Consider the following 11,558-nt stretch of genomic DNA (forward strand, 5'->3'; position numbering starts at 1 on the left):
GAGGGAGGGAGGAGGTTCATGGGGAGGGGAGGGAGGAGGTTCATGGGGGAGGGGAGTGAGGAGGTCAGTTGGGAGGAGAGTTAGTGGGAATTAATGGGGGAATGAGTGGGGTCCATGCAGAGGAGTACATGAAACACTCAGGATCCACTGTCTCCTCGTCTCCTCTCTGGATGTACCTTTGAGACTCTGGATGGCGTCCCCTACCTTTTATTCCCCTGCTGAGCTGAGCCTCATCAGGATGCTTGGTCTCTGGACACATAATCCCCAAACCAAAGCATTCTAGACAGAACTTAGAGGCTTCCTTCTTTTAAAAAACAAAACAACATAAACAAGACAACAAACTCCAGCATGGCTGCCTCCAGGGGTCAGCTACTGGTCTGTGTTGTCCCACCCAGCACCTCCACATCTTTTTTTCCTCTTAGTAGAAAGGGAGCACATTTCTCCCCGTGCTCAGTTGGAGACATTGCCTGAGCTCAGGTCACAGACCTGAATGAGAGCTAAGGCCTGCACTGTCCTCTGGACTTAGAGAGGGTGATGATTAAGATGCTGTTACAGAAGAGAGGACACAGACGCTGGGCAGAGCCCTTCCTGTGCCCCTGGCACCAGCACAATGCTCCCCCCTCCCTCCCTCCCTCCTACATCATATGCACATGCCAGCATGCATGTTTGCACGCCTTGGTGAACACTCAGAGATCAGAGAGCAACTTTAGGGAGCAGCTCTTTCTTTCCACCGTGGGATTCAGGGATCAGATTCAGGTCCTCAGTTTTGGCACCAAGCACCTTTACCTACTGAGCCACCCTGCCAGCCAACTGGTGTCTCTCAGTAACTCTACTTCTACTCTCCCTAGTAATTTGCAGTCATCAAGTTCACAGAGGCGCCAGGAACAGCCCAATCCAAAACGCAGTCCCATCCTGCACAGACCCAGCTTAGGCAATATCTTGTGAGCACATTTAACTTCATCTTCGGCTTTGAATCTGTTTTTCTGATGACCCAAAATACACCCTGGCTATAAAAAGCTCCATAATTTCAAAACTATGCAACAAAGAGGGTGAAATCCCCTGGAGATGAACTCTTTCAGGAAACTTCCCGGAACAGTCAGTCTTGTGAACTGTTTGCAAGACTTTTCTCCACATATGTGCCGCACGTAGTTGAAAAACAGCCCGTCTTTCATCCCATAGCTACGGCAGGCCCCTGGTCTATCTCTCCTAGCTCATCTAGGGGAAATCACTGAGGATGGGAGACATTAGGAAACCTTGGACCACTAGGAAACCAAGCCCCACCCCACTCCTCCACCCCAGTCTTTCCACAGAGCTGCTGCTTGGGCTCTCCCCAGGTGCTCACTGTTTTCTTAGTCTTCTGGAATCTTCCAGAAGTTTTATGAGGGGTTAAAGACCCAGTAAGGTCACTCATTGGCTCATTCATCTGTGTGATCCCGAAGACCTTGGCCAGGGCTAGGGGTCGGTGATCCTGTAAATTGGATCATCCTGCCCATCACCCTGAGTTTTGAGTCCCAGACACTCAGGCTGCTTTTACTACTTCCTTCCTTGTTGTCTGGAAGAAGCAGATGGGTCCTCAGTATACAGAAGCCAGATTGGTCAATTCCATGTCTTCTGCCACTGGCAGCTACCCTCAAACTGAGCCAGCTTCTTCCAGCTGTCCTCACAGGATAGGGAGTGGACCCTGCGTACAGTTGTGCCATCCAGGTGCGGTGGACCCTGCTCAGAGCCACGCCATCCCCTTACGATGGATAGACTCTAAGGGGACCTGGTGCAGAGGCACACCACCCAGGTGCGGTGGATAGACTCTAAGTGGACCCTACTCAGAGCCACGCCATCCAGGTGCAGTGGCTAGGCTCCTGATAGACTTGCCTGTCTTCGTGGGCTGAGGTTTTGTCAGTCTCGGCACTGATTACGTGTCCTTAAGAACCCTAGCTCTAGGAAATCAAGGCATTTGGCCAAGTCCTGCTGCCACATTGCCATGCTGGTACGGGCACGCTCTTCACCTCTCTAGGCTAAGTCTTCTCTCCGAGCTTTGATTTTTCTGGGATTATGAGGATTAAGTGAAATGATGCACGGTACGTGCCGAGAGCAGAGGCTGTGGCGTCCCCTCAGTAGAAGCCTGGCTAATACTGTCATTCTTCCCTTCGGGCTCAGGCTGGAGGCCTTGGAATCACCAGCCAGTGGGTAACACATGGCTGGGGCCCTAGGAAGGGGTCCTGAGGTTTCAGGTTCTATTCTTGCTGCTGCTGCTGCTTTCTCTTGTGACCCTGAGTACGCCCCCTTCCTCTCTGGGCCTCAGTGCTCCTCATCTGTAGAACGGAGATAGCAGTGTGCCCACCTTTCAACATGGCCCCAGCCCAGTCTTTGGTCACTGTTATGTGATCTCTGTTATTGCTCAGTCTAAGCTTGTGGTTGAGAACACAGAGTCATTATTGGGCCATGTGACTCTAATCCTTGCACACTTTCTGGGTGCCCTTTTCTTTTCACACTTCACCTCGGAGGGCTGTGGGAGTGCTAAGTGCAGAGCCCTCACGAGTCCATCAGGAAGGGGCTTCCGGCTGCATCCCAGGCATGCAAAGTTCACCTGACCCCCTCTCTCTAGCCTCAATCACGTTCCACTGGAAGTCTCCTCCCTGGCCTTGCTCATTCAAGGACTAAGTCACATGACCCTACTGCAGCACCTTAGGTGAGTAATCAGTGACCCCTGGGAAAGAGTGAGAGGACCACTGGTCAGCTCTGTTGGGAAACCCTGGGCACACCTCCTTTATAACCCGGGTTGACTCCCTCTGGCCAAAATCAGTCCATGGCAAGGCAGTTGGCTAAACCTCAACGTGTGAAAGAAACAACCCTCATAACGAGAGGGCAAACCATTTCCCTGGGCAGTTTAGTTTACTTCGAGTTTAGCTTAGCTCTTGGCTCTCATACAAGCAAGACCACACACTTCCACACTGCATAGGCAACTCCAGGAGAGAGCTTTGGACCCCCAGAGATGGTATGCAAGGTATCAGGAAAGATTTTAGGATGGCAGCAAGGAGACTACCCTAAACAGATACTAAGAATTGGGAGTCTCATCCAAACGCGAGATGATGAAACTCTCGTACGAGCTGAGGCCTTTCTCTGTGTGTCATATCCAGGAGGGCTATGGGCAAGCTGAGATGGGTGGCAGGCTGATGGTCCTTCATCTTTGTTTTCCTCCCCAAGCTTGAGACACGACCAGATTGGAGACGCGGGTACCCAGAACTTAGCGGCCATCTTGCCAAAGCTTCCAGGGCTCAGGAAGTTAGAGTGAGTCACAACCCTTCTGAAAAGAGCCCACAGGGACAACACCACGCTCCTGGGAGATACTGGACCCTGACCCAGGCTAGCACCGGAAAGGGGAATCTCTCCCAGCCTTGTTGCTGGGGAGGGGGAGTTTGTGATCTCCTAGGCCCTGTTCTCTGGGTCTTTGTGTTTCATCAGGATGGAGTCATGGCTGCATCTCTAGTACAGATGTAGTGGGGAGGGATGCAGGAGGAGAGGGTCCAATAACCTTGCCTTCCACAGCCTCTCAGGGAACAGCATTGGCCCAGCGGGGGGAGTGCCGTTGGCAAAGTCTCTCATCCATTGCAGGTGCTTGGAGGAGATCATGTGAGTGTCTGACCAGGTGGTACCCCCTTATCCCTTCAGAGCAAGGCTGAGTGGGGCTTCTGAGCAGGCTGCCCATACTCATCCCTTCACCCCTTTCTTCTTTCAGACTGGGCAACAATGCTCTGGGGGACCCCACGGCCCTAGGGCTGGCTCAGAGATTGCCTCCACAACTGAGGGTCCTGTGGTAAGTGTCTTCCTGTCAACCCCGCATACAGAGCAGTAGAGAGGGGACCCAGGAGAAGTGGGATCCAAGCAACCCATAGGTTGAGCAGCCTAGCCTGAGATTGGAATGGCCCCTTCTCTGCTGCCTCTCCCCAGTCTCCAGATTAAGCTTAATGGTGACCTTACCCATTGTCGCTGAGAGCTCCTAGGCAAATTTCTGCCCCTTCTGAGTCTTAGTTTCCTCATTTGTAAAAGGATGTTACCAATCTAAGCTTTTCTGCCTCAGAGCAAGTCTCTGAAGGTGTTTGAATTAATGTCAGCAAAAGGCTACATGCAAAAGCTCCAAGGGCATTATTCCATCCTCTATAGGTCAAAACTAGGGCTTCCTGAGTTCCAGGCAGCCCTGGGGCTGTGATTCTTGTATGTACCATTTTCTAGGAAAGGTCTAAGACTAGAAACAGGATGGAAAGCATGACTTCCTAAAACACGAAGAAGCCAAGGCTTGGACTTAGCATCTCAGACCCTTAGGTTAGGGAGGGACCTGGCATTCACTGGGTCCTTTGTGGGCAGGGACAGGGTCAAAGGCCAGCTAAGGTTGTTGCTACAGTCAGAGGCACAGTTGAGAATGTGAGGCTTAGGGAAGGCTCCCAACCCCAGAGTTGGCCCCAGGCTCCTCTTACCTTTTCCTTTCCAGTCTGCCATCCAGCCATCTGGGTCCTGAGGGGGCCCTGTGCCTGGCCCAGGCCCTGGAGCAATGCCTACACATAGAAAAGTTCAGGTGAGGTGGGGCCCTACCTGGGCTGAGAGACGGGGGGAGGGGGCGGTCTGGGGCAGTTCTGACTCCTGTCTACCCTGCCCCACAGCTTGGCAGAGAATAACCTGGCTGGATGTGTCCCACATTTCCGCAAGAGTCTCCCACTGCTCAGACAAATTGAGTAAGGAGCCTTCCCTGGTTGTCTGGAGCCCTGCAGGAGGGCCATTGACGAGATGGGACTTAGAGCTGGGGGTGGGGGAAAAGATGATTTTCTTAACCCCCTGGCCCTGGCCAGGCCACTCTGGTCCCTCCTGCTCTCACTATGGGAAAGGGGGTCCTGCTAGCGGTGGCCCCTGTCTCAGAGAGCCATCACCATTTCATCCCAGCCTGATTTCCTGCAAAATTGATGACCAAGTTGCCAAGCACCTTGCCGCCAGCCTCATGCTCTGCCCAGCTCTGGAAGAAATCTTGTAAGTGCCCGAGGGCCCTGAGTTGGGAAGAGCATCTGCCTCGGGGGCTGGCCCTGCCTACTGTGTGCTGGAGCTGGCCCTGCTTACTGTGTGCTGGAGCTGGCCCTGCCTACTGTGTGCTGGAGCTGGCCCTGCCTCTCAGCTGGTCCTCCACTCTGGAGATGGGAAGCCCTATCTTGCCCCCTAGTCTTACCCCCATGTACTCCAGCAACACAGGGCAGAGTCACTGGACTGCTCCTGCCAGTTTTTCTCCCTGTGTTGTGGGAAGGGTGTTGGATCACGCAGTCTGCAAAGAGTTTTTACTTCCCTTTGGAGTGCTTCTCATGGTTTATGGAGACTCTACTTGTAAATAGCTATTGGTATTGCAGAAGGTAGAAGCTGGTAGACAGTCACACACACACACACACACACACACACCAGCTGTGACCTCTTTGGTCATCCCACTGCCTCAGACCTCAGACTCTTGCAGCACTGTGAAGGTATCAGACCTGACTTGAGGCCCTGAATGTTGAGCAGAAGAAAGTTCTAACTCCCAAGGTACAGGGCACAGAGCACAAGAGGGCTTCTGGGTCTGTGTCCCAACGAGTTTGGGAAGATTTGTTTTTTCTGTCTTGGGGGCAGAACTCATGCATGTCAGGTGAGGATTATACATTGAGCTACACGCTCAGTCCTCAGCGCTCTTAGTTCTCAATCCTCCTCCATATGCCACAGGTCAGCACTCGCTGACTTTGAACTCAGTTACCAGTGACTCTTCCCTTTAACCAGTGGGAACAGAGTAAGGAACTGAGGACCCTGGGAAGGACCTGGGCCCTCACTGGAAGCTCCATCCTCAGTAACGCTGTATTCAATCTCTTCAATACTTTCCCTTCCATCACACGGAGCTTCCAGGGACAGTAGAGACATATGCTTCCATTGAAGATTAATTCCTTAAAGCAAAAACACTGTGGGGGGGGGGGCTGGAGAGATGGCTCAGAGGTTAAGAGCATTGCCTGCTCTTCCAAAGGTCCTGAGTTCAATTCCCAGCAACCACATGGTGGCTCACAACCATCTCTAATGGGGTCTGGTGCCCTCTTCTGGCCTGCAGGCATACACACAGACAGAATATTGTATACATAATTAATAAAGACTGATTTAAAAAAACACTGTGGGGGAGGTTTAAAAAATATGACACGTACTATCACGTGGGAAGCAGACATTACAGCAAGGTGCTTGCTTGGTGTGCATTGTGTCATATTGTGGTTTCTGAGGACATGTTGCTCCAGAATTGGGATAGGGTGGGGCAGGTAGGGAGGAAGAACGACCTGTGCCCTGAGAATTCTTCAGGGGTAGGTGCTGAGGCGGCTGGCTGAGGAACCCCTCTTGTGCCTGATCCTACTGCCTTCCTTTTACTTCGGTGCCCTCCTGCCTCTGAGCTTGCCCCTCCTCCACTCTGCAGGCTGTCCTGGAACTTCCTGGGTGACAAGGTGGCTGCTGAGTTGGCCCAGGTCCTGCCACAGATGGGGCAGCTGAAGAGAGTGGAGTATGACCCCCTTGAGTGGGGGGGGGTGCAGAGGGGACCCCCATCTTAATAAGCCCAGGGGTTACTGGGCTATCCCTTCCTCTCAAAAATCTATGCAGTGTCTCTGAAGACTCTGGCTGATCCCAAGTCCCTGCCAATCTTAGTTCTTCCCATGCTCAAGCTGTCAGCCTTTCTACTGCCCCACCGGGAGCCAGAGTCCACTGCTCGATGCTGGCAGTGTGGGAGGGGGTGGTCTTGGCTTGCCTGGGGTGGGACGTAGAGGAGGAAACCCCACCCCTAGCCTCATGCTTGCCTCTCTTTTCCTCTTCCCCTGCCTGTCAACTGCAAAGCTTGGAGAAGAACCGGATCACAGCATGTGGAGCCCAACTCCTGGCTCAGGGGCTGGTCCAGGGCTCCCGTGTGCCAATCATTCGGTAACGAAGGGCTGGGCCTCGTGGTAGAAGACCACAGAGACCCTACAATTTGGATCAACCCCCTGTGGGGAGAGGGAGGGCTTGGGTGGAGAATTATCCAGGGAGACTTGGACTATCCCATTAGGAATTTGGCAGCCAGCAGACCTGAATCAAATCCCAGCTCTGCTGTTTGCCAACTTGGTAACTTTGCGTCTGTAACTTCAGGCCCCTGAATGTCAACTTCCCGACCTGGGAGGGTGGTAAGGACTAAAGAATGGATAGGGCGGAGCCTGGGACATGGCCAGCTCTCAGGGGGCAGCACCATGCTCAGGTGACTGCCTCCACTGGGTGGCATGGATGGAATGGCTCTTCTGCTTTAGGCCTTGATCTTTAACCCTGTAGGTAGGTTAGGAGTAGAGCCCAGAGGATGAGGGGACAGCTCTAGAGCTGAGGCCCATGTCTATGCCCACAGCCTCTGGAACAACCCCATTCCTGCCGAGGTGGCCCAGCGTCTACAGAGCCTGGAGCCCAGGTTGGACTTTGCCTTCTTTGACCAGCAGCCCCAGGCTCTTTGAAGAACTTGATGGACCTCTCAAGACTCTTGGGACCAGCCCAGTGACAACCACATCACCCACCAGGAAAAGGGGCTCAGGAGAAGAGCCTCAGTTGGTGCCCAGCATCCTATGAATGCCCCAGCGGGGGAAGAGTGTGTTTGTTTTATCACGATCCTTAGGGAGAACTTTCTTGGGAACTGAGAGCTTTGACTAAAAGAGGACCGTACATCATATATGGCATGTGTTACCAGTGGGACACTGGCACAATGAGAGTACTATGATGTCATATATGACAGGGAAGGCTTTGTATGGTGCACTGTGACCAAGACACGGAAGGTCATACTCACGACAGAGTAGGTCATATATGTGGCATTACGTGGAACTTACAGTGAGTGTGGTATCTGGTCAGTGGCTCTTAGCACCGTAAATAGTGGTGTATGTGATCAGGGATCCACCTATGACATGCTGTCTATATCATATAACACTCAGCTTGCCAGGGGACCACAGGCAAGTCCAAGACCTAATTTATTACTATTTAAAAAACAGAAAACTAGGCGAATAATATAGGCCTCATAGCTGTTCAGGAATCTGAGGCAGAGGGGTTGCAAATTTGATACACTCCTGTCTCAAAAGGTTAAAAAGGACTGGGATTCAGCTTAGTGGGAGAATGCTTGCCTAGCATGTGAAATCCTAAGCTGGATACTCAGTATCTTTTCTTTCTTTTTTCTTTTTTCTTTTTTTTTTTTTTTGGTTGGTTTTTCGAGATAGGGTTTCTCTGTAGCTTTGGAGCCTGTCCTGGAACTAGCTCTTGTAGACTAGGCTGGTCTCGAACTCACAGAGATCCGCCTGCCTCTGCCACCTAAGTACTGGGATAAAAGGTGTGCACCACCACTGCATAGCAAAGTATTATTTCTTTAAAAGTATTTATAAGTGAATCTGGAGCAGCTAAGTGATAGCATTTCTGCCCTGGGCTGGGAGGGAGAGAACTGACTGGCTCAACAGCCTATAGTCAGGGCTCTGGGCATGCGGAGGACTCAGCACGAAGTCCCCTCCTACCGGAGCTCGGTTCTCCCTTCTGTTCTTTGGTAGCCCTCCCTTCCAAGGATTTTCAGCCCAGGCTTAGGAGCTAGTTTGATCTTGGGACAGTTCAAACTCACCTGTTCTTTCCTGGTTTAAGGAACAAAGCCAAACATAAGGGTCCAGGGATGGGTACTTTTAGGACATTAGGTAAGGCCACTGGGCCCACCCACTACCTCAGCAGGATTCTGAAACCCCTTGAGGCTCCGTGTTTTTTGTAACTTCCAAGAGGGGGAAAGATAGCCTCGTTACACTCCAAGTTAAACGATCAATAAACGCAGTCTTCCTACCCGTGGCTGGTGTCTGATACGTGTCTCGCTACCCTGCTGCGGCCAGAAGTGCACACACACCCCCTCCCCCACGCTGTGGACTGCAGAATTGGAGAGATGGCTCAAGTGCGCTAGGATGGGCAGTGGTGGAAGCTACCGGTCATGTGACCAAGGGTAACTCACCATGACTCACCCGCCACACGAGACTGTTATCAAAGTTCAGGTGATAGAAACAGGTTTGTTTGAACGACATAATCCTTAAAACTCTTTTCTGAATTAATGATCAGTATTTAAATTTGGGGACTTGTATGTAAAAAATCTCAACTCTGGCTTCTCAGGAGACGTTAAGAGCTGATTACATGACATCTCTCTTTCTCATTTATAGTTGAGTGCCATAAAGGGTGAAAAGATGTCATAAAGGGAGTAGATATGCCATAAAGGGTGCAGAGACAGAATAGCCCCTACTCTAAGTGCCTGAGTCCCTCCTTCCACCACATGGTGAAAACCCAGGCCAGGAGGGTGCAGTTATACTTTGGTGTCACTAGAGGGCAGGCTGACCCACCAGTGATTTCCCTATGGCCCTCACCAGGAAGGCAATAGGACCCACAGGAGGTTAGTGGATGCCAGAGGCTGTTCCCATGTGACACTTGGGATGTCAGAGCATACTTGTGGCTTGCCAGGATGACTTGGCCCTGACCTTTTTGGCCTTCCACGTTGTCTCCGGCATCCCACCAGGCTGAGGAGAAAGTCCTCAGGCCAAGTGCCAAACACTTATCTATCATACCAGGACAGAACACCCCTATCGAGCCAGAGACCGGGCACACCTGTTGCCACCCATCACAATCATGGGAGTTAGCGGGAGTAGAGGATTCACGAAGTTCCCTAGGAAATCCTGGGTCTAAATTCTTGGGAAGCTGCCAGGTCAGCTAGCAGGAGTGTTGTGCTGACCCCTGTCTGGCCCAGACTGAAGACAGAGTCGTCAAATTTGAGAAAGAGTCAGGAGCATCCACCAAAAGCACCTGGACAAGGGACATGCACAGGGTAGTTCCCAAGGACAGGGAGCCCAGAACACAGGACACTTTCTTTCCAGCTCACCCTTTTCCACTTGGCCTTTCCTCTCTGATTCCGCCCAAGTTCTAAACTCCAACCATCTCACAACAGTGGCCCCAGAACACATCACGGACGGCTGGCAATGCAGAGCTGGTTAGGTCCACCGCAAGTCAGGGTGCCAATTCCTTGTCCTTTTCCCTGAGAAACGTCCTTTCCTACTGCCTACCTGCTTGGGAACCTTGGCAGGTTTTCATCTAAAGCTAGTGGGGTCCAGTGTCCCTGGCGGCTTCTTCCCAGGGTAGGCTCAGTTTAAAAATGTAGAGAGAAACAAATGAAATCCAAAGAGGTGTGGGCCCGCGAAAGGTGCTTTCTCTAAGAGGTAAGGATTGTGGCTCGGCCTGGGACCACCCAAGTCTGCCTGCAGGACTGGGACAGCCTCACGCAGCTGGTCACTTGTTCAGCATCCTAGGTGTTCAGATGGAATCATAGCTACTCTTTCTGTCTCGGACCCGAAGCCTTCCTGCTTTGTCTGTCCTATCCCCCAGCACACACAGCTGTCTGGGAGCCACTGTTTCAAACTGACTTGGGGAAGTGATGAGAAAGCTCCCTAAACGGGTCCAGTTATAAAATACCTCTGTGTGCAACGAATGTGAGGGTCCAGCTTCAGCAAGCCTGGAACTGGTGTTCTGTATTTCTGAGAAGCCAAAAGAGAACCTGGGAGTGGGAATTCAAGGAACCTACAGGTCCGGGTGTGCTGCAGACAAGGAAATGAAATGGTCCTCCACCCCTGCTGGGTTCTGTTTTGACCAGCCAGAGCAGGCCTCATCCAGAGTTTACAGGAAAGACTTCTCAGTGGCCAGCTTGTTGAAGATGACCAGGCAGCCTAGGTCCTATGGCCTGGTCACCAGTAGGTCACACCTCCATCACCAGTGGGTGGAAAGTTATCATCAACAGTGGAAGAAAGCCCTCCTTTGTCTGCGGCCACACCACCCTGCACTTCCTGATCTTATCTGAGCTTGAGAAACTTTCCCTGTGACTCCCGCACCTCTACCCAGGCAAAACAAACAAACAAACAAACCTGCCCTCACTGAGCCCAGGTGATCTCAGACCCAGGAGACTAAGGTAGTGGTACACACATATAATCACAGCTCCCTCTGTCCCCTCCCCTCCCACACACCTGAGGCCCAGCCAGGTCCTGGAAAGGGGATGCCTTTGACTCAAGAGCACAGGGAAGGGTGCAAGCAATCTGGGTTACTCTGAGCAGTTTGTCTAAACAACCAGCCCCCAGGAAACAAAGCCTAGGAGCAAGTGCTGTGTCAGGCATCCCGCAGGGGCCTCTTAAGGGGCTCAGGCCTCCAACCACACAGAAGATTCTTTGGGCTCCCAACGCAAGACAAGTCTTCACCCCCACTTTTCACCTTGCATCTTGCTTGCTTGTATGATACTAACCCCGGGGCAAACCCTTCACTCGTGTTTACCGACCTCCGCCCTTGGCTCTAAGGTAGCCTTATGGAGCTATAACCAACGCCTGACACTTGGGTTTATGGAGTAGTACAGCTATTCATCATCATGACAAACGCTTGAGACCCGCGCCGACAAGGACTTCCTCTGGCTTGTGGTTTTGGCTCACAGCATGCTTGCTCCATTCCTACTGGATATTCCGGAAGGTAGAACATCACACCTC

General features: G+C 52.0%; 1 protein-coding gene across 2 annotated transcripts in view; it reads left to right on the forward strand.

Moving 5' to 3' along the window:
• Nlrc5 (NLR family CARD domain containing 5) overlaps positions 1-8,850 on the forward strand; it is a 78,376-nt gene extending 69,526 nt beyond the window's left edge. For both annotated transcript variants that reach the window (XM_050143981.1, XM_050143982.1), the window contains 10 exons: positions 2,603-2,686; positions 3,202-3,285; positions 3,544-3,627; positions 3,734-3,811; positions 4,484-4,567; positions 4,653-4,724; positions 4,930-5,013; positions 6,449-6,532; positions 6,862-6,945; positions 7,397-8,850. In XM_050143981.1, coding sequence (XP_049999938.1) covers positions 2,603-2,686; positions 3,202-3,285; positions 3,544-3,627; positions 3,734-3,811; positions 4,484-4,567; positions 4,653-4,724; positions 4,930-5,013; positions 6,449-6,532; positions 6,862-6,945; positions 7,397-7,499 — 841 coding nt within the window. In that variant the 3' untranslated portion in view covers positions 7,500-8,850. The remainder of the gene's footprint in view (positions 1-2,602; positions 2,687-3,201; positions 3,286-3,543; positions 3,628-3,733; positions 3,812-4,483; positions 4,568-4,652; positions 4,725-4,929; positions 5,014-6,448; positions 6,533-6,861; positions 6,946-7,396) is intronic.
• Positions 8,851-11,558: the final 2,708 nt, after the last annotated feature.

This window comes from Alexandromys fortis, unplaced genomic scaffold (assembly GCF_014885135.2).
Source record: "Alexandromys fortis isolate MF-2015 unplaced genomic scaffold, M_Fortis_MF-2015_v1.1 scaffold_1, whole genome shotgun sequence".
Classification (NCBI taxonomy): Eukaryota; Metazoa; Chordata; class Mammalia; order Rodentia; family Cricetidae; genus Alexandromys; species Alexandromys fortis.